Source organism: Myripristis murdjan, chromosome 7, assembly GCF_902150065.1.
Source record: "Myripristis murdjan chromosome 7, fMyrMur1.1, whole genome shotgun sequence".
In the NCBI taxonomy this organism is placed as follows: Eukaryota; Metazoa; Chordata; class Actinopteri; order Holocentriformes; family Holocentridae; genus Myripristis; species Myripristis murdjan.
In genome coordinates, this window is record NC_043986.1 from 1,731,032 (window position 1) to 1,753,872 (window position 22,841).

At 41.4% G+C, this 22,841-nt stretch overlaps 1 protein-coding gene across 1 annotated transcript; it reads left to right on the top strand.

The window, feature by feature from the left end:
- Window positions 1-22,040, top strand: LOC115361781 (tyrosine-protein phosphatase non-receptor type 7-like). Its single transcript, XM_030055408.1, has 11 exons — window positions 1-329; window positions 7,696-7,860; window positions 7,975-8,155; window positions 9,081-9,165; window positions 10,097-10,176; window positions 14,873-15,010; window positions 15,121-15,330; window positions 16,835-17,025; window positions 17,728-17,841; window positions 18,680-18,761; window positions 20,107-22,040. The coding sequence occupies exons 2-11, from the start codon at window positions 7,775-7,777 to the stop codon at window positions 20,254-20,256; spliced, it is 1,317 nt and encodes a 438-aa protein (XP_029911268.1). The 5' UTR covers window positions 1-329; window positions 7,696-7,774; the 3' UTR covers window positions 20,257-22,040.
- The last annotated feature ends 801 nt before the right edge of the window (window positions 22,041-22,841 follow it).

Consider the following 22,841-nt stretch of genomic DNA (forward strand, 5'->3'; position numbering starts at 1 on the left):
CAGTCATCGATTTCGTTCGGCTGCTCGCACATTAGAGACACGGAGGAGCTACTTTCTATTTCACATGGTGCTCAGTCAGTCAGTCAGTCAGTCAGTCAGTCAGTCAGCCAGTCAGTCAGCCAGTCAGTCAGCCAGCCAGTCAGTGGGTTTGTTAGATAGTTCAGGAATTATTTAGCTAATCAGTCAGTCAGTCAGTCAGTCAGTCAGTCAGTCAGTGTTGTGGTGTTGAGGGCAGCAGCAGCTGTGTGGAGGGAAGCCTGTAGCTGAGCAGGAAAAGCAGCGTGGAGGAAACACCGCAGAGACGTGATGGTGTGAAACGGCTCCGGCAGGTAAGACCCACACATGATCAATATCTTTACCAATACCATCAGCCTGTCAGCCTGTCAGCCTGTCAGCCCGTCAGCCTGTCAGCCCGTCAGCCTGTCAGCCCGTCAGCCCGTCAGCCTGTCAGCCTGTAAGCCTGTCAGCCGGCCTGCTCGGTTTGGAGCCGTCAGGCCGTTCGCTTGAAACTTGATCGCCTCAGGAAGTTCTTGAAGCCGTGATGTTGCTCAACCTCACGGTGTGGAAACTCCAGAGGGTTTTATGTGACCTGCAAACGTGGTGGTGATGGGGCTGGTGTGTGTGTGTGTGTGTGTATGTGTGTGAAGTCACTGTGTTCACCTTTTCATGTTACCAAGTCATTCACTCTCATCCTCAGAGTTCAAATCTTGTCTTTTTTCTTCCAATGAGGGCCAAAATATAAGCTAGGGCTTCTGCCTACACCTTTTCGGTTCTAATTAGCTGTATATTTTTTCTGTATTGTCTGCATGTGGTAATGGAGGATGAACCGAAATAAAAATGATCTATCTAAAAATCGGACATAATCCCATTTGTTCATAATCCCACAGATCTAGTAATCCAGAATCCTCCAGAGTCAAGTGTCATTTTCTCGATCCTAGTGGCTGATCTGCCTTGTGTCCCCAGATTAACAAGTGAAACTGCTTTGGAAACAAGTGAGAAGTGGGATTATCTTTTTTTTTTATTATTTTGTTTGGATTAAAACAAGATTTTAATCCTGAGGATGAGACTGAAGACTTGATAACGAGCAGATTTTTCAAATTTATTTATTTATTTATTTTTTTTACAGTGAAGAGCCAGATGTGTTTCTAGTTTGTACAGCACAAACCTTCTGAGATGAGTCGCTCCAAAAACTTCAGTTTGCATTTAATTATTATTAAGAAAAGCTGAAACCTCCAGACATGTATTTGGCAGATTGAAAAAAAATCCTAATCTGGAGGTTCAGGACCAAAATTTCATCCAAAAGAATTTATCACACTGACCAAATATTAACATCACGTCTTGTAAACTGAACAAATTTGCTTAATTTCTTTGAAAAACACGGCGTGGAGAAAAAGGTGATTGGCAAATGAAAAAAAAAAAATAAATAAATAAAATTATTTGGAAAAATTACAAGAAAAATTCTATTAATGAACAGAAAATGAGCAAAACATCAGTAAAACAGATACTGTGTTGTAAGAAAATTACAAGAAAACTATATAAATGATTATTATAATTATATATTTAAAATCAAATGACCAGAAAATGTGTCAAAGTGTGAAACAATTTGTTCTCTACAACTAATAATTTAATTTAATAATTTTAAAGTAATCACTATGTGCTGCTGTTGTTCCTACATATTTAGACTCTACAAGCCAGTGTGTGTGTGTGTGTGTGTGTGTGTGTGTGTGACTCAGCGCTGGGGCTTCCTGCTGTGAGGAAACTCTCCTGATGGGGAAACTCGGCGACTTGTTTCACATTCAAACTGATTTGGAAACGAACGCGGCGGCGACCGTTTCACTCGGACGCCACCAGAAACTCAGAGTGGCTCCGCCCACTTCCTGCGGGCCAGCTCTGACACTTCCTGCTCTGTCCCGCTCTGCGTTTCTCTGATGAGCTCGAGAAGCTTCTGTGTGCCCAACATCAGAGGTTAAAGTGGGGCCCCGGGTCCTACAGGGGCCTTTGAGGGTCTCTGAGGGGAAATGAGGAACCGTTAAAATGCTTGTGAAAGGCGTCTGAATGCAGCCTCATACAAACACACAACAGCTGACAATACTTATCCTACATTATATCATATTATATATTTTATTATAGTTTCTTTGTAGTTAAAAATAAGTAAATTTTCATTGTCTTTTTTCTTTTTAATTATTTTTTATATTTATATTTACTAATAATTACTCATATTTTTATATCCATATATTATATATATTATGTATTTAAAAATTTTGTATTTTTTAAATTTTAAATTTTTTATTTTATTTTATATCTTTCTTTGCTTTTTTTTCTTTAACGCATTCTTTAAACATTCTGGTAATTGAAATAAATAAATAAATAAATAAATAAATAAATAAATTCAAATCAACCGAATTCAGTTCAAATCAAAGTTACAGGTTAGAGCAGCAAGAATTTAACTCTCTGAAAGGAACCGTTCCTCACATGCCTTCACTGGAGGATTTTTTTTCCATCCCGGTGTTATGATGATATTTGATTTAAAGATTTGCATTTTTTTGTTTTTACTTTTTAACTCTGACAGCAGACACTGATGGTGTTTGCTGCTGAGAAGGAGACCTCAGGTTGTACAAGAGGCAGAAAGAGGTCAGCGTTTGCACCGGCGAGCAGTGAACGAGCTCTTCTGCTCTTCACAGCTCACAGGGTTTGACCTCCTGAACTCTGATCTTACCTTTAAATTTCCCCTTAAGTCTCTTCAGAGTCAGCATGAACCCAAGACACCGCTGTTTTGTTTTATGGCTGCAGAATCACATCAGTTAGAACAGATCTACATGTCTGGTGCGTCATTTCAGACAAATTTCCCTGGAATTCAGCAGCACGTTTTGGATCTTTAGAAACCATAGGATCTAAGCTAGAATTTCAAAATAAAGTTCTGTGGGGTTGAATAAAGCTCGAGAGAGAGGTTAATAACTCTCATCTTCTTAGCTACACATCATAATGTACAACTACTCAGCAAGAAACGCCTAAATTTACAATTGTTTTCTTGTCATTATAAAAATGAACTTTATTTTTAACCTATCACGGAACAGAAAAAAAAAAAAAAATTGAGGCAAACAGCAAAAGCATGAGAATCAATCAGGTTGGCAATAAAAACAAAAACAAAAATGTAAAAATGCAAAAATGTAAAATGTAAAAGTACGTTTTATGAATAAAATTCATCTTATTTCTTTTTATTGCTCACCTGTTGGATTGTCATGCTTGTTAATTAATTAATTATGAAGTATGGTTAATTTGTTATATAAAAAAGTCTAGTTAGTGCACTTGTGGTGGTTTGTGTACTTGTGATATGTGCACTTTCAAATGTCTTTTAAAAAGATCCACTCTTACATCCTGTTGGTTTTACTTCCTGCGCAGTGGCTGTTTAACGCTGACCTCATGCTGCATCACTGAGCCGCAGGTCCAGCCGACGTCAGCACACATTTTTACACTGCCGCATAAAAAAAAAAAAGCAGCAGTGACACAAACCCTGACACATCTCAGACTTCCCAAACTCAGGAAAACAAAAACTCTGTCTCTAAAATTGAGCTACACTGCATTCTTACTTACATTAAGGGGGAAACCTTTTTTGTCGTGGATTTCGTTTGTTTCTGATCACAAATAAGTCTCTGATCCAAATATCTTTAATATCATGCTGGGCAGAATTTTAGCCATTTTCGTTACTTTGGGGATAAAAATCGCTTGGTTACAGTAACACAAGGTAAAGTATGTAAAGCACATCACTGTCGCTTCATGCTGGACTAGCTCGGGTCACTTGGCTGAAAGTTGGTTGGGATTACAGACTTTCATGTGAACGTAATCTGCGTCAAAAATATGTTTTCCCTGGAAAGTAGATGAAAACACAGTTTAGTCGGATTAGAACGTGATTTTCAGGAAACGGGGCTCAAAATCAGACCGGGACATTTGTTTACCCCCTCAGCCGTCACCTGGTTAACCCGCACTCACCACGGCTGGTGTCCTTGGTGTTTATTATTTATGTCACGCATGTGTGGGTCTGAATATATTTTTATGTGGGTTTGAGAACTGGTCGACATCTTGTTTGGTCTTTCTTTCTTTGTTTTTTGTTTTTTTAAATTTCTGTATTGTCCGTGAAGGTTCATGTTATGCAGGTCATGGTTATCCAAGGACTTGCTTGTACATTCTTGAAGACGTTTCATTTCTCACTCAAGCAGCTTCTTCAGCTCTGACAGACCGCTGGGGGGTCCCAGCTGTTTGCCCCGTGTGGGGGCGTTCTCCATGATGTTGATACCACTGGCTCGTTAATGCGTCTCTCATTAGTGACGGTGGGGTCACCTGACTCCAGGAGCGTACAACACTCGTTAGGGAACAGTGGTTCCCTAATGGTTTATACTAAAGATACCTCAGCACCAGCTGCACCAGTGGTATGACACGGTGAAGTCGGGTATATGCTATGCAATTCTGTTCTGTCCCAGATGAAAGACGTGGAGGAAACGTGGCATGGCATCAAAACGGCGGCCCTGCACTGTGAGGGAGGTTCAGAGACAGCTGTTCTCTCAGTGTTGTGACCAAAGATAGTCCAGGACAAAATGCTGACAGTGTCACTTGTCAAAATTCTGACCCTCTCACAATATGACCGCTGCCACGACCCACATTTGCTAAACAACCAATAGAAACGCAGCATAAAATGACAACACTGATCACCGCGACACTGGAGCTAAACCCAGTGATGGGGGTAAAACGAGCAAAATGAAATGTTTGGGACTCCAACAAAGAGGAAAATGACCAGATTCAAATTCTCCTCCCACCTCAGTGGTTCAGAGTGATCATGTACGCCGATGACGTTCTCTTGTATATTGCCTTGGGTCCTATACTGTAAGATTCAGCCGGTATGATCATCACACAGTCGACATGTATCAAACTTTATCTGATCCGTGTTGCGCAGTTTGGCTTGCAGTAAAACTTCACACCTCCCACCTCGGAAGTTGAATCTGTAAAACTGTTCACATTACTGGAACTTTCTCTTGTCTACCCACCTCTTCTGTCTGATTGGGATTTCGCTGTCAAGTTATCATGGGAAAAATCTAGTGTAAATCAATTTTTGGTATTACTATTACAGGAAAATTTAGCAAGGTTTGTGTGCAGCTAGAAGCCAGCTCATGTTGGTTAATAAAAAAAAAAAAAAGGAAGAAATGCAAAGTGACAAAAAAAAGTGCACAATGGAAAATGTCCATCATCAGTTTTTGTGACTTTTGCCCCACATAAAAAAAACAGGGAGGAGTCAGGAGGATGGCTATAATTCATTATTCTGTCAGTTATTTTAATATTATTGCTTCTTTTTTTGTAGGTAATTTCCCAAAGACAGTGTATTCTTTCCGACAGTAACTGCTTTATCATCCTGTGTGTGTGTGTGTGTGTGTGTGTGTGTGTGTGTGTGTTTGTGTAAATTGTCAGAGGGTTTTATTTTGTTCGTGAAGCTGCTTTGAAATCTTCCCTCATCGCTGGGTTTAGTTTTGCGGTATCAGTAATCTCCTAAATGAGTAGGTGTCACCTTCTCTCAGATGGCTGGTATCGTTCTGGAACCACACTCTTTATCTGTCATCCCGTCTGTCTGTTCACACACACACACACACACTTCTCAGCTCTGTTCCTATCTATTCACACATCTTAACATAACAAAAAGTGCAAAAACATCTGCGCAAGAAAAACACTTGTTGCTCTGTCTGCCCTCACAGTGTGGTGCGCTTTGGAAAACAGTCAGTGGTAATGTAAAATGTGTGTGTGATGAGCGCTGCAGTGGCGAAAGCATACTTTAACGCCAGCTTCTTCATGGTCTGGACCTCCGAGCCGTCTGGACCCCCACGTGATGTGAAAACATATTTTGGTTTGTGCTCATTATGGGATCGTCCAGGTGGCAAAGTGGTGAGATTAAAACATCATGTTGAAATAATCGCTCCTACGTATTTTTATTTTTGTGTTGTAGCGATGTAAAGTGAAAAACCAAGCAGGAAGATAAGGCCATATGCAAATAGGCACCAAAAAAAGAAAATACTGGAACAATAGTAAAAACAAAACAAAAACGGCAACAACACCAAGGTTTACAATGACCAGAAGATTAACCAAAAATATACAAGAAAATTAGCAAAAGCAAACACTCTTGGGGGAACTATTTCCTGACAGACTGTATTTGCTGCTGCTCAGTTTTACCGCGCTGTGTAAGAAGGAGTTGTGTCTGAAATGTCGCACGGCGGCACAAAAACAAAACGTTGCTGGCAGCTTCATCACCTGCTGTGCCGACGCACCTGGTACTGATCATTTCGACGTGCACGCTTTCGTGAACTTTTGTGCACGACTGACTGACTCCACCTTGTTGAAAAAGGTGCAGTATGTGATTTTGACCAGTAGGCGGTGTCGGTGTAAAATGTGAACACAGAAATCGCACACACACAGCATAAGTGTGTGTTCTACTGAGCCAGTGTTCGTTGTGAGCCACAGGTGGAAAATGGAAAGTCAAATGACAGACATGGTGGATTTAACTCTCACAACGTTGCTGCTGGATTACATGAATTATTTTAAGTTTTTCTCTGAGCTTCAGTTTGAAGATGACCGACTCAGCGACAAGGTCGGCTCTGACTGAACATCGCCGACTTATGAGGGTTTTTTGTTTGTTTGTTTGTTTGTTTGTTTGGGGTCGGCCGAGTGATTTGAACTCACCTGAACCACAAACGTAAAATCAGCTGATTAGCTCCATAAATGCTGTCAGTTTGCTGTGACGATGTCATTCCAGACTGAGAGAACGAGTCCAGGCCTTCAGCAGCTCCAAGTGTGTGTGTTCATGCTCTGACAGCTGACTCCGGCATCAGCCTGGCTGTGTGTGTGTGTGTGTGTGTGTGTGTGTGTTGGCGAGCGGGGGGAACACATTAAAGCAGCAGGACCTGGGGCCGGATTCTCTAAAAAGTTCATACTAATTATCTTAAGACGCTGCGTAAGAGGAAAAAATCAGAAGTTCATAAGAATGTTCTCAAGTGCTATTCCCCATTATTTTCTTAAGAACTACACATTATCTTGCGAACCTCTTGATTTTTTCCACTTACGAACTTTGCAACTATCTACCTTTATGTAAACAAACAGCCTTGCGTGTTATGTTCAAATGTACTAACATCTTTTATGTTTGGAGTCAGTTTGATCCCAGCAGTTTAAACCTCCACAAAATTATCATAACTAAAATTGTTACCAGAGTTTATGTGTCAGGTACTTTATGTTTCTTTGATGAAGACCTAAATAGCCCTTTAAATAAAACATAACCCCCACCCCCCACCCCCACTTATACATCCAGTATTCCTATCACGCCACAATGGAAAAATATGCAAATCACCATAAAATCTCCCTGATTGACCTAAAATTGGAAAGAAATATTGATTTTTGGTGTTTTAATGGCTTTATATTATTTCTAAGTACAGATTTTTGTTATTTATAACCGATGCGTTACAAAGTGTGTACAGGACATTGAAAACATATCATCATGTGAATTTCATGTTTTCATTGTACCCATTACATTAGGAACACTCATTAAATATGAAGCAAAAAAAATAAAAAAAATGAAAATGAAAATGTGTCTCTATGGTGTAATTTTACATTTACAGCTCTCTCTCTCTCTCTCTCTCTCTCTCTCTCTCTCTCTTCCCCTTTCTCCAGCGTCTGCTGTGACCACCCACTAAGGCCCCGACTCACACACACACACACACACACACACACACACACACACACACACACCATGAGTGCCCCAGCAGCTGAGGACCCAGCTACCCCCCCACCCATGACCACACCCCCCCGCAAAGCCTCTGTCCGCCTGCAGGAGAGGTGAGCGTGCGCACACACACACACACACACACACACACACACACACACAGCCAGGCTGATGCCATGACAACATTCCCCACCTTGTTTCCTTCTGTTGTCGTCACTTTCTTGTAGGCGGGGCTCTAACTTGTCGCTGCTATTGGATGTGAGCAACTTGGGGGCGGAGTCACTGTGCTCTGTCTCCACCCCCAAGGAGGTGTGGCTTCAGCTGCTGCACACCTCGTCCCGACCGCTCACACACACGCTGCTGCAGGAGGCCGCCAAGGACACACACACACTGAATGTAGAGTACCAGGTATACTGCACGCACACACACTCACTCACACACACACACACACACACACACACAAATTAATGGTGAACATGCACTGGGAGGGAAATCTGCACGTTATTGTTGTTATTGTTACTTTTTAAAAATGTTTTCATCCTTTTATTTTCACTTTGAATTTCTTTTACATTTATTTTTAGTATTTTTTTTTCATTATGAATCTTGAGGAGTGTTTATTTTATGTGAAGCACTTTGACCTACTCTTTGTTTACGATAGATGCTATACATATAAATTTTCTTCTTCTTCTTCTTCTTCTTCTTCTTCTTCTTCTTCTTCTTCTTCTTCTTCTCCTTGTCTGGGGTTGTGGGTGTGGACGGCGACTGAAAAGACATTTCCTTGCGTCTAATGATGGTTTTCATTGATAACTAACCCAATGATTATTTATTTTCAAGTAACTGATTACTCATTTTGTGCATGAAGTGATAAATAGTAAAGCCAAAGTCTGATGGGAAGTGATCAGAGCCCAAAGTGACGTCTTTTGAGGTCTTCCTCTGACTGGCAGCCAGAAAAACAAGGTTTAAATGATAAAGATATGAAGACAATCTGAGCATCTGAGTGAAGCTGGAGTCACACAGGGGTCGGCGTTTTTACTTTGTAAATGACTAAAAACATTCATCGTCAACAATGGAAAATATCACTGATTCATTTTTCTGTCGGCTGACTCATCCGTTAACTGGCTTTCAGCATTAACTGAATGAATCAAGAGACTTTTACTCCCACTGACGTGTGTTTTCACTCTGACATTCAGCCGTGTGTTTACGTCGGTACAGGCGCCCTCGCTGCGAAGCTAAACGCTGAGCAGCTCTCACCACAGCTTCCCACGTATCTGAGCTCCGTGATGGACGGAGTGCGTTTGATCTAACTGTCGGCCCGTCCCTGTCTCCTCTGCAGAAGATCCCTCCCAACTTTGTGAGCGCTGCAGAGCTCGACGTGCCGGGACACACCGTGAAGGACCGATACAAGACCATCCTGCCCAGTCAGTGCCTCCGCCGTCCCGCCTGCAGCTCAGACATTACAGCTTTTCCTCCATTGGTTTGGCTCATTTCTTGAAACAGAAATGACATTCTCAAAACGTCAAGATCATTTGGCAAAACAGTCTTACAGTTCAGCACAACACCATGGTTCACCTGCAAAAGCTCATATCTCTCCCAAAACTGTTCACTCATGTGTCAAAATGAAGTTTCCTTCTCATATCAGTAGTCAGTGCCCCCAAAATGCATCGTCCCTTTGGCATTGTGTAAGCACTGCAAGTCAAAATGTTTAGATGTTTTGTCACTATGGCAGAGGACCATTGAAATATCCCTCATGTCCACCTCTCAGTCTCAGCCCAGTCCTTCACTGACAGTGGTTACTGTACTAATTTTTATTTTTTGTCTAGCCAACAGAATACAATTGTGTATAAAACTGAAAAAAAAAAAAAAAAAAAAAAAGATTTAAAGCTTGAAGATTTAAATAAGATTGAAGCTCATGGAGAGAATGCCAAGAGTGTGCAAAGCAGTAATCAGAGCAAAGGGTGGCTATTTTGAAGAAACTAGAATATAAAACATGTTTTCAGTTATTTCACCTTTTTTTTGTTAAGTACATAACTCCACATGTGTTCATTCATAGTTTTGATTCCTTCAGTGAGAATCTACAATGTAAATAGTCATGAAAATAAAGAAAACGCATTGAATGAGAAGGTGTGTCCAAACATTTGGCCTGTACTGTATATATATATGTAGATGTAGATATAGATATATATATGTGTATATATATATATAGATATATATATATATATATATGATGACAGATAGAAGTGCTTTGAATCTGATCATGGAATAGCAGCATGGAACAGTTTGCAACAGCCTGTATGAAGATAATGTTCTTTCACCCTTGTTTACGTTTGGTGTTTGTTGTTTATCCTCCAGACCCGGACAGCCGGGTCGTCCTGAGGAGCCCGGAGGAAGAGCCGGGGCCGGACCGCTACATCAACGCCAACTACATCCGGGTCAGACTCTAAAATACACTTAAAGTACACCTTTAAAGCCTGAATCCCCTCAAACTGTTTCCACCCCGACGTTAAAACTTCCCAGAACCCTGCAGCCCCGATGAAAAGGCCACAGGCTGAGGACTGTAGGTTTTTTTTTAGGAATTTATTATTAGGGAAACAAACGAGAAGGAGCTGCTGTCCCTCATGCTAACTGCTCAGTCTGGTTAAGGTTAGGATCAGGTGATGTTGAGAATCTGTGAATTAATCCTTTTTCTGACCTGGTTAAGGTTAGGGTTTAGATTAGGATTAGGATCTAATTTAAGGAATTATTTAGGCTCTGAATTTGGATGAGGATCAGATTAAGTTGAGAATCTGTTATTTACTCCTATGCCGGTTTATTTAAGGTTAGGGTTTAGGCTGGTTTTGGGTCAAAAGTAAGGGTAATTAATTGACTGCATTAATTAACGTTAGTTAACGTTAGTTAATGCCATAATGGTTAATTAACTGTTAGTTAATGATTATTATGGCATTTACTAATGTTATTAATATCTACAATAACCCTTAAATAACATATAAATTAATACCTTAGCATGAACAGCATTAGTACATGATTCTTAGACACATTAGTTAACGGTTAGTTACCTGATACTTCATGTTTATTATGGCATTAACTAATGTTAATTGTTGTACTCTTATTGTGAAGTGTCACTCCTGTTCTGACATGGTTAAGGTTAGGTTTTAGGGTTAGGGCATAATTTATTTATTTAGGCTCTCAGTTTGGTTGAGGTTAGGGCTGGCAGTCTGTTATTTCATCCTCTTGTGACCCGGTTCAAAGTCAAAGTCAAAGTATTTTATTGTCATGTGCACAGAGAGAAACGAGTTCCCTGCCCAATGAAATTCTTACTTTGCTGCCCACAATGAATGCCAGTTGTACAATAAAAATAACAACAGTAAAAAATAAAATAATAATAATAGTAAAAGAAAAATACAATATACAAGAAATATAAATTATGCAGAAGAGCATGACAATTGTATGTACAAATATATGCACAAATGTATGTGTCAGTATATGTACAAATACATGTGCAATATATGTGCAGTATATGTGCAAACAGATCAGTGATGTGTAGCTGTCAGCAAAGTGGGCAAAGTTAGGATGAATGAATGTGCAGATTGTATGTGTGTATATGTGCGTGTGTAGTCCATGACTGTAGCTCCTGTCAGCTGTTCAGGAGTCTGATGGCGTTTGGGAAGAAGGAGTTCTTAGATCTGGAAGTCCTGCTTTTCACACTCCTGTAGCTCCGGCCTGAGGGCAGCAGTGTAAACAGTCTGTGCTGGGGGTGGGTGGGGTCCTGGAGGTTAGGGTTAGGACACCCTTAAAATTTGACACAATCTCACAATCTCAAATATTATCATGAAATCTTTGTGGAAAAATCGTTTTTGTGTTTCAAAAGGTGTGGCTGCATTAGAATATTTTTTTTTGTTTATTGTTTCCAAGAAAAACTAACCAAACTAAATTCTTGACAGTGTAATCTTTATCTTCAGGCGTGTTTCCTGCGTTAGGTTCCTTGTTTTAGCCATTTTTGTGTCTGAAGAACTTTCAGATGTGCTGCTTTATATAGACACCAAGCTTGGCGACAAAAATTGTGTCTTTTAATAAAAAGAACGACCTTCATCACTGGTACCAAAATGAGCCAATACTCCAAATTTCTTCTGTATTTTTATGGAACCAATCAATTTGAAGTTTTTAATGGCTTTTTTAGGATTTGTTTAGTATTTTGGCTGTGACTGGACTAAACGAAATTGCACCTGAAGACCTAAGAGGGATTCTTAATGCAATATTTCACAAATGCATGTTGGGGGGTCCCAAAACTTTTTTCCACCACTGTAACTCTGCTCTGGACTCTGTGGTGGTAGATGCTCTGCAGAGAGGGCAGTGGAGTCCAGCTGATCTTCTCAGTTTGGACTGGTTAAGGTTAAAGTCAAAGTTAAAGTTAAGGTTAAGGTTAAGGTTAAGGTTAAGGTTAAGGTTAAAGTTAAGGTTAAGGTTAAGGTTAAAGTTAAGGTTAAGGTTAAGGTTAAGGTTAAAGTTAAGGTTAAGGTTAAGGTTAAAGTTAAGGTTAAGGTTAAAGTTAAGGTTAAGGTTAAAGTTAAGGTTAAGGTTAAGGTTAAGGTTAAAGTTAAGGTTAAGCTTAAGGTTAAGCTTAAGGTTAAGGTTAAGGTTAAGGTTAAAGTTAAGGTTAAGGTTAAGGTTAAGGTTAAGGTTAAAGTTAAGGTTAAGGTTAAAGTTAAAGTTAAAGTTAAGGTTAAGGTTAAGGTTAAGTTATGGTTAGGGTTAGAATTAATTAAAGTTTTTGGGCAAACGTTGATGTGTGTTAACAGAATATTGATCATAAATACGATCCCATCACACTGTTCACTTTACTGAGAATGTTACTGAATGGATCCACACACACACACACACACACACACACACACACACACACACACACACACACACACCACAACAACAAGCTGCTTCACATTCACACTTTACAAGCCAGCAGCCAGGAGACAGACAGCAGATTAAAACCTCTAAAAGTCTGGATTACAGCAGTTACAGGTTCCAGGTTCAAACTCCTGCCAACGTGCCGACGTGCCCTCGAGCAGCGTCTCAGTTTCAGGTTTGAACTCTGTGAGTCTCTGGAGGCAAACTGGCTTCATGACAGCGTTCAAAATATGTTTCCCTCTGTGTGTTATTAAAGAGTGAAGAGCTGGTGAGGGAAGTGTTGATGTGTGCGTGTGTGTGTGTGTGTGTGTGTGTGTGTGAGAGAGAGAGAGAGAGAGTGAGAGAGAGAGAGAGAGAGAGTAAGCACTGTCAGTTAGCGTGGGCGTCTTCTCAGTTGTGTGTTTGTGTGTGTTGGCCTGTAACTGTGTGCATGTACAGCTGTGTCTGTGTACATCTAAATGTGTGACAGTGTGTGTGTGTGTGTGCGTGTGTGTGTGTGTGTGTGTGTGTGTGACAGCCAAACAAGCAGAAGCTCTGATAGGAGAAGAGTCGGTTAGCGTGGGCGTCTAACAACCAGGAAAACCACAGGAAGTGAGGGAGGAAGTGACACGTCCTTGACTCCCCCCCCTCAGCCCACGCAGTCCTCACACTCTGCAGCCTCAGCTCTGTGTGTGTGTGTGTGTGTGTGTGTGTGTGTGTGTGTGTGTGTAGTGTGTGTAGCCTTAAAATGCTCTGACATTTGATTGTTTTCTTCACTTGTAAAGCAGACACCTGTCAGCGCTGCTACCCATAACATGTAGTGATATTAATGCACTCCAAAACACACACACACACACACACACACACACACACACACACACACATGCATTTGTATAACTATAACCAGCTCTTAGTTGTCAGTTGTCAGAACAGTTTGTCTGAGCTCGGTCAGCGGTTCACACAGGAAGATCAAACGTCACATCAAACAAACTAAATTGTTACTTTGTGTTCATTCTTCAGTGTTTGAGGTCATTTTTAATATTTAGTGTCCAGAGTGTGAAAGTGTTTTCTGAGTTTTCCAGGGACGGTGTGTGTCTGTCTCTTTATTGTCCCTGGGATGTCTCGTCTCTGTCCTGCACACACTCGCCTGCTTCCCTGCTTCGTTCATGTGAACCAGCTGCTGAGAAAAAAACACAGCCAGCGTCCACGCTCCCCGTTCACTGTCTGTGTGAGCAGCCGTGCAATGCATTCTGGTAGCACTGCGCTTCGAGGGGCGGGGCGTCACATCGGCATCTCCTCATTTGCATAAAGTTGAGCCATAGGCTGCTTTATGCAAATTGCAGGCGACCAGCATGTACAGTGGTGGAAAAAAGTTTTGGGACCCCCCCATGCATTTGTGAAATATTGCATTAAGAATCCCTCTTAGGTCTTCAAGTGCAATTTCGTTTAGTCCAGTCACAGCCAAAATACTAACAAATCCTAAAAAAGCCATTAAAAACTTCAAATTGATTGGTTCCATAAAAATACATTTGGAGTATTGGGTCATTTTGGTACCAGTGATGAAGGTGGTTCTTTTTATTAAAAGACACAGTTTTTGTTGCCAAGCTTGGTGTCTATATAAAGCAGCACATCTGAAAGTTCTTCAGACACAAAAATGGCTAAAACAAGGAACCTAACGCAGGAAACACGCCTGAAGATAAAGATTACACTGTCAACTATTTAGTTTGGTCAGTTTTTCTTGGAAACAATAAACAAAAAATATCATTTGTATTTGTTTGTATCTGTCTAATGCAGCCACACCTTTTGAAACACAAAAAAGATTTTTCCACAAATATTTCATGATAATATTTGAGATTGTGTCAAATTTTAAGGGTGTCCGAAGACTTTTTTCCACCACTGTAAATGATACTGAGATAATATTATAAAATAGTTAATTATTTGCACCAAAATCAAAAAACAATATTATGAAATCATTACAGCTGTTAAGCTTCATAGCAACTTAAATGAATATGGTGATCTTCAGGTGAAAAATCCATAAATACAACGTTTAGTTTCCAGTGTCACAATATTAAACAGGCTGATTAATTTGGACAAGTGTAGTTGATGACCCCTGGCCTCAGGTGTGTCTCACCTCCTCACCTGGTTACCATAGAAACCAGATGGCTTTCTGTTCAGTTTCAGTGGTTACAGCCCTGTGTGTGTGTGTGTGTGTGTGTGTGTGTGTGTGTGTGTGTGTGTGTGCTGCAGGGCTACAGAGGAGCTGCCGGGGCCTACATCGCCACCCAGGGCCCCATGGTGCACACTGTCGGCGACTTCTGGGACATGGTGTGGCAGGAGAGGAGCTGCATCATCGTCATGGTGACCAGACTCAAGGAGAACAACGAGGTGAGGAGACACGACTCCTCCTCGCTCCTCCTTCCTCCCTCCTCCCTCCTCCTCTCTGTCTCTCGGTGCCACAGTTTTGTCGTTTTTGAAGTTGACCGTGTGTCTTCCAGAAATGTGAACTGTACTGGCCGGAGCCGAGGGCGAGGAGGAAGGTGAAGGAGGAGGAAGAGGAGGAGGAGGAAAAGGAGGAGGACGAGGAGGAGCAGAGGGAGGAAGTGGAGGAGGAAGGAGGAGAGACGGGGAGATTCGGCAGATTCCTCCTCAGAGTGAAAGACACCAGAGAAGAAGAGGATTTCACCATCACTGACTTGGAGATCCAGGTGCCATCGTCGATTTAGGAAGTTTTTAATTTTATACTGCACCACATACATTTGATAAATTACTACAACATGATATATTAATATAACTAATGATGCACAGAGGACTACAAACTGCTCCTCCAGTAGAAGTACTGTTCCTCTGCTGGTATGTGACTGCAGTAGAAGTAGAAGTACTGTTCCTCTGCTGGTATGTGACTGCAGTAGAAGTAGAAGTACTGTTCCTCTGCTGGTATGTGACTGCAGTAGAAGTAGAAGTACTGTTCCTCTGCTGGTATGTGACTGCAGTAGAAGTAGAAGTACTGTTCCTCTGCTGGTATGTGACTGCAGTAGAAGTAGAAGTACTGCTCCTCTGCTGGTATGTGACTGCAGTAGAAGTAGAAGTACTGTTCCTCTGCTGGTATTTGACTGCAGTAGAAGTAGAAGTACTGTTCCTCTGCTGGTATGTGACTGCAGTAGAAGTAGAAGTAGTGCAGTAAAAATGTCCTGCAGTAAAAGTCCAAAGTGTCTCATGTCAAATGTCCTGGCAGTAAAAGTGACTGAGCTCCTTTTTCCAAACAGTAACTGTGTTAGCTGGGATCTTTTCCAGAGAACACGCTGCACACTGCATGCTTTTAAAGGGACATTACACTCAACTGAGGTGAGGACCCTGTAGACTCAACTGACACATGTGGGATAAACACGTCAGGTGGTGTTGAGTCTACATGGTTCTCGTCGTATTCCACGCTTTCACCAGTTGAGTGACCGGTCCTTCGTGGTGCAGGTTTTATTGTGATATCTGAAAAATGACAAAAAGTAGAAGCAACAAAGCAGAAGGAGGTTCCTCTTCCTGTTTTTGCTCTCTGAGCTTTTATTGTGAAAGGTACCACAGTTTGTTCTCTGTAATGGATCTGATTTAAAATGTAGTGAAGGAAAAGTAAACATTATTGAAAAATACTCAAAAAGTACAAGTAGGCTACATTAAGAAAGCTGCTCAGTTACATTAACACAAGGAAATGTGATTAGTAACTTCCACCTCTGAATATAGTTATTTACTTCTTACTAAGTACCTCTAATATGATATGATAAAGTATAATGTTATATATATACACAATGTTAAATATATATATACAGGATGGAACATGATGAGGAGTATGACTGTATATTGATATGACAATAATCTGACTGTGTAAATGTTTTGTTGTAGTGCCAATAGTCATACACACAGCATCGTCACTATATTGAGGTATTTGGTCCAAAAATATTGTGATTACTATGATGATGTCATACAATAAAACACAACACAATATGATATGACATTTTTTGTTTTTAAAATACAACTTGGACTGTTAGCCTGTCCACATTAAATTATTATAGTTTAACAGGAATAATATGACAATGTAATTTTACTGTTAGAGGCTTTAAAAAACATACGGCCATGTTTCAACTATGTATGCTTTGATTGCTTGTGTGTGTGTGTGTGTGTGTGTGTGTGTGTGTGTGTGTGTGTGTATGTGTGTGTGTGTAGCTGTCCTCCGAGCGTCGTGCAGTCAGACACTACTGGTTCACCTCCTGGCCTGACCACAACATCCCACAATGCACCGCTCCTCTGCTGAGGCTGGTGGAGGAGGTGGAGGCTTACAGGAAGTCCCTCCTCCCGCCGCCCGGCCCCCGGCCAATCACAGAGCCCGCGCTCGGCCCGGTCGTCGTGCACTGCAGGTTGGTCCGTCCTCGCCTCGTAAAGCACCTGACACATAAACCTGGGTTACATTTTCTGGTGGTTGATATGACTGAGGTCACACTGATCCAACTAATGAAAAATGTTTTTAAATTTGAAGGGGGGTTAATACCAGAATCAGAAAAACTTTATTGATCCTCGAGGGGAAAGTGTGTCAGTTGCAGCTGCTCAATTCTCAAGAGAAGAATATATTTTAAGTAAACAATAAGAAATAGAAAAAAAAATTTAAAAAATATACAAATATGTGCATTAGAAATTTGTAAATAAAAAAAGCATGTGCATTAATCTTACAAAAATATTGCATCAGTAAACGCAGAAATAAGAAACACATACACCGACCTACACCGTGCACATGCACAGCTGAGCTGTCCTCAGGTCCTGCAGGTGGAAATGGCTTCACAGGTAAATCAACAGTTTAAACAGTGAACAGGTAACTCTAACCACGTGACGGCCACAGGGGGGCGCTCTGTGGTGCAGCTCGATGGAATAATGTCTCCCCCTGGTGCTGAAAACATGCCACTGCTCAGTTCTGACACCTGGGAAAGAAACGATTCATGCTTGCCTTTTCTGTCTTTCTGTCTGTCTCTCTCTCTGTCTGTCTGTCTCTCTCCCTCCCTCTCTCTGTCTGTCTCTCTCTCTCTCTCTGTCTGTCTCTCTCTCTCTCTGTCTGTCTCTCTCCTCAGTGCAGGTATAGGGAGGACGGGCTGTTTCATAGCGAGCAGCATCGGCTGTCAGCAGCTCAGAGAGACGGGTCAGGCCGACGTGCTGGAGACCGTCTGCCAGCTCCGACTGGACAGGTCACTGCAAAAACCTGTCTGTCTCTCTCTCTGTTTCTCTCTCTCCCTCACTTTGTTCTGTCTCTCTATCTCTTTCCCCTGGTATCTCTCCATCTTCGCCCACCTGTCTCTCTCTCTCTTGTTGTGACTGTTCAGGTGTGTCACTGACTCTACCTGTCTGTCTGTCTCCTGTCTGTCTCTCTGTGTGGCACATGTGTCTGCAGTCACACTGTATCCTTCTCTCCTTCCTATATACATTTATATTTATATACATGTATATGTATATTTTTTTTTATTTTATTGTATACTGTCATTTATTCTATATATACTGATAAGTTGAATTATATATATTATAAAAATGTTTTTGGCCCATAATGCTGGACCAGGTCAGACAGGCTCTGCCACCCAGTGCCGCCCATCAGGGACTGACACACAGAAATTATATCATAAATTATACATTGTGAGTATAATAATAATAATAATAATAATAATAATAATAATAATAATAAACTTTATTTATATAGCATCTTTTACAGACACAGCAAAAAGCAGAATAATCTGAGAGCAGAATGGCAGCAGGAAGCTGCACAGACACAGACAAGAGCAGGACAACATGAAGGCAAAATCAAGAGAAAGATAAACGAGGAAAAGATGCAAAAAGAGGGGAAACATTATTCATCCAGTCAAGCAAAGGTTCAAAGGTGAAAGATCTATTGTAGAGGACAGGAAATAACAGGGCTGATGGGAAATGTGGTCTTAATGTGGAGGAACATGAGCACTTACACCACCACCGCTGAGGGAGAGAGGCGGACAGTCGCTGGTTTCCGGTCTTTACGTGGCACTGGTGTGTGTTTTTCAGAGGAGGGATGATCCAAACCACGGAGCAGTACCAGTTCCTGTACACCACGCTGGCCCAGTACAGCTGCCAGCTGCAGAACCAGGTGCCCACGCTGACACACTCACAGAAAATAAAGCACACAGCTGTACCTTCAGGGGTGCAGTGGCTTGTCAAAGGGGCAGCACTGTGTTCCCTCTTTGAAACATATTTTCAGCCAAGTTCCTCCTGACCAGTGCAAAAAAAAAAAAAAAAAAAGATTTAAAAAAAATCCTACATAAAGAGGTCCAATCCAGCTCCAACAGTGTCTGAAACAACAGCCTGATACTGAGGAGATTTTACTGGCTCAGATTTAAACCACAAACACACACATTTGATACCCGGAGCGAAAACTGAGTATAAAATGTGCTTTATCAAACCTACATTTACATTTTTGAACATTTGTTGAACTTATTATAGCAGAGGCTAATTATATTAGGACTTATGCATGACTGATATTTTTGAAATTAATATTTTAAAAAAATCTCATGTACCCCCTGCAGTACTCCAACATACCCCTAGGGGGATGCGTACCCCAATTTGCAAGGCACTGATGCCAGGTACAGCCTAAGTCCCCCTGACACTGGGCTCTGATCTGTCCCCTTGTGGTTTGTACCTTGCAGAGGCCAGGCTTGTTGCTTTATTACAATAATGACTGGAGAATCATATGACCTATTTTTAATATCTACAAAACATATTTCATTTCAAGGCTGCTCAACCACAGCCTACAAGTTAAACTTTAACTTAACTTTTCATTCATTCATTCATTTTTATTTATTCCTTTCATGAAATGCACAATAATGAAATTAGTACAAAATTTTCAAATTGATGCTTTTCATGATTAGAAAGGAGCAGAGAGAAGAATATAATTCTTATTTTTTGTCTGCCCTTTACTTGAACACAAAGAATTAAAATTAATAAATTAAAATTAATCCAAATTAATATGATTTTTTTAAATTAACCAAATTTATTGATTAATTTAGGTACTGATTTATTTATTAATTCATTGAATTTGGACGTACACACGGTGTCTCCTGATATTGTACCTTAACATTTAGAGGAAACAACATATTGTACCTTTTTGGCTCTGAAAACAGGTAAAAATAATTATCCTGGGGTCCGTTAATTATCCCTATAGGAGGAACATTTATGCAGATTGTACCTTGTGGGACAGAAATGGACCCTTACTGTAACCCTGTTTCAGACAGTGTACTCACACACGAGTACATTTTGGGATCAGTAACTGTAGTACAATTACTCAAGTACAGTTACTCTGTCCTCTACCAGCCCTGCTGAGAAATGATTTAGAATCAGAATCAGAAATACTTTATTGATCCCCAACAGGAAACTGGCTAAACATTAAAGTGACATCATCAAACAGAAAGTAAAGTATGATGTTGTCTCTTCTCCAGAACCACAACCAGAACCAGCCCGGAACACAGTTACAGAACCTGGGTGACACCCGGAACCAGCAGAACCCGAAAGAGCCAGCGAGCCCGGTCCAACTCAGCTCTCAGCTACAGAACCTACAGCTAGACAACCAGCAGGGCCTGAGGAACTGATACCGCACAGAACCTGGAGAACCATCTGCGACATCTGCAGGGGCCAGGAACGTACAGCACAGAACCCAGGAGAACTCAGAACCGAAAGAAAACATGATAACGATTAACAGTAGAAACAGAAAGATGTAGCCAAGTGAACTAAGAGAACAAAAAGTCACGGAACCCAAAGAACTGATTCCAAATACAGTGAAAAATGTAGACACAATTAAAGAAGTGGAGAACCAACAGTGTCTACAGTGTCATGATCAGACACAAAACCTAAAAGAACTAGATCGTTCGGTCTGGGTCAACTACAGAACCCAATGAAGTGATTCTGTAAAGAGCCAGGAGAACAAAGAGCATCTGGAGGGCAAGAGAACAGAGAACTTGTGATAAGGATAGCCAAGAGCCAAACATATGAAGCAGAACCAGGAGAACCCATTCTAAACGTGAGTTACAGAATGCAGAGAGTGATAGGTACCTATGGAGAACAGTCTATAGTGTGAGCCAAATGATCTATAGAACATAAACAGCTGATGATGGACTGAGCCAGCAGAACCAACAACATGTTGAGAGCCAGGATTGAACCACAGAACCTGGGAGAACAGAGCGAACTAACAGAACCAGGAAGAGACAAACTAAAGAACCAAGAAATGCAGCACAATGAGGAACTAGTGCAGAATGTAATTTAGAGATACAAAAATCTGGAGAACCAACTGCCTCCTCAGAGTCAAGAATCCACCGAGACCCGAGTGGAATCAAGAACCAAGAAGGAGAATCGGGTAATGAGTCAGTTCAGCTTGCAGCCATGTAACCCACAGAAGAACTGATACCATGCAGAACCAAGAGAACTAACATCATGTGAAGAGCATGGAACCAGCAGAACCCAAACGGGAAGCAAAATATGGAACCTACAACTGGATGAAGCACAGAAGAATGCAGCAAAGTTGAAGAACTGTTTAACCAAAAATCTAGAGAACCAACAGCAGCGGAACATGAGGAACTGATACCACACACGCCCTGGAGCGCCAAGTCTCCGTAGAGCCAGCAACAAGCGGAGAACCCAGAAGAACCAGGTAGCTTTGTCTAATTCAGCTACAGAACCCAGTGGACAAAATCTGGAGAACTTTTGACCTCTGTCGAATAAGGATCAGGGAGAGAACGAGCTTCGTCCAGCTCAGCTCACAGCTGCAGAACCGACACAACTTGAAGAAGTGTTACAGAACCAAGAGCCTCTGGAAAACTGAGGATACACACTATAGTGATCCTGGGGGAACCGAGAACGAACTGATCTCAGGGAACCCGGACAGACAGCCAGGTCAGCGACACAACTGACAGCTGAACACAAAGAACCAGAAACTCTCACAAATTCCAACTCAATCAAACTCTGCTGTGTTCCCTCCTTGTTGCGGTTCCTTTGTTCAGGTGTGGAACCGGGTTGGACCAAAACAACCAGGCCAAAACCCGCTGAGGAGGACGTCTGTCTCGGTTACAAACAAACTCTGACGCGATTCGTTTGAACGTGAACCAAAATCCGACCTGACTGCAGGAACCATCATGTGTTTTGGACTTAAGCAACTCCCATAGCTCAGGTGAGCGTTATGGACAACAGAACAACAGAGGAACACAGTGAGGCAAAGCTTGACGAGGAAACATGTTGGTACATGGCCCAAAGGTACGACAGCATATCAGCGCTGCTGTAGGGACAAAAAAAGGTCGGGGTGATATTCCAAGACAAAAAACTCTAACCCTAACCCTAACCCTGACAAAAACTGTGAAAACTAGCTGTTCTCCTCCTGTGGGATCCAGTCAGAAGGAAATCCTGCTGGTTTGAGTCCAGAATCCCAGTCTCCTCCTCAGCATCTGGAGACACGGCCAGCAGGGGGCAGCACATGAGGAGCCACGGACCAAAAAAAAAAAAAAAAGAAAAGAAAAGAGAACCTGCTTTTATGAGTTCTTTCTTATAAATTTACAACCTTAATCTCAGAAACTCTATATATATTTTTTTTCCTTACAATGGCCCTGATTCGCTGTCATAATGTGGTTGCCCAGCACCACAGATAAAACATGTTAAAATATTAAAAAAAATGTGGAAAAACAGCATTTATTTCAACACTTATGGCTCCCTGATGTTCAGCTGTACATCTAATATCATCACCACTCATCTCATGTTGATCCGTCGTTAAAGGACCCAGCCAGCAGTGTGCGTGTGTGTGTGTGTGTGTGTGTGTGTGTGTGTGTGTGTGTGTATGTGTGTTTGCACTGTGTGGAGTTCATTTTTACCTACTACTAACACCACAGATTGCCTCACATGTCATGACATGAATCAGCCAGGCTGTGAATGTGAATTTGAATAATAAACCTGCTGAATGTTACTGACTCTGATTTGTCACCATCCTTTTCCTCTGTCTGGATTTTTTGTCTGATAATCTAAGCTGACGGAGGATACGTTCAGGGCCGCTGCTAGGCTTTTGGAGGCCCTAAGCTGGACTGGTTGGGGAGGCCCCCCCCCTCGCCCGACCCGGTACAAACACGCACAATGTGGTCCAAATTACACTCAAACAGATGCTATTTATTTTTAAATAGACATACCTACGTAGTACATA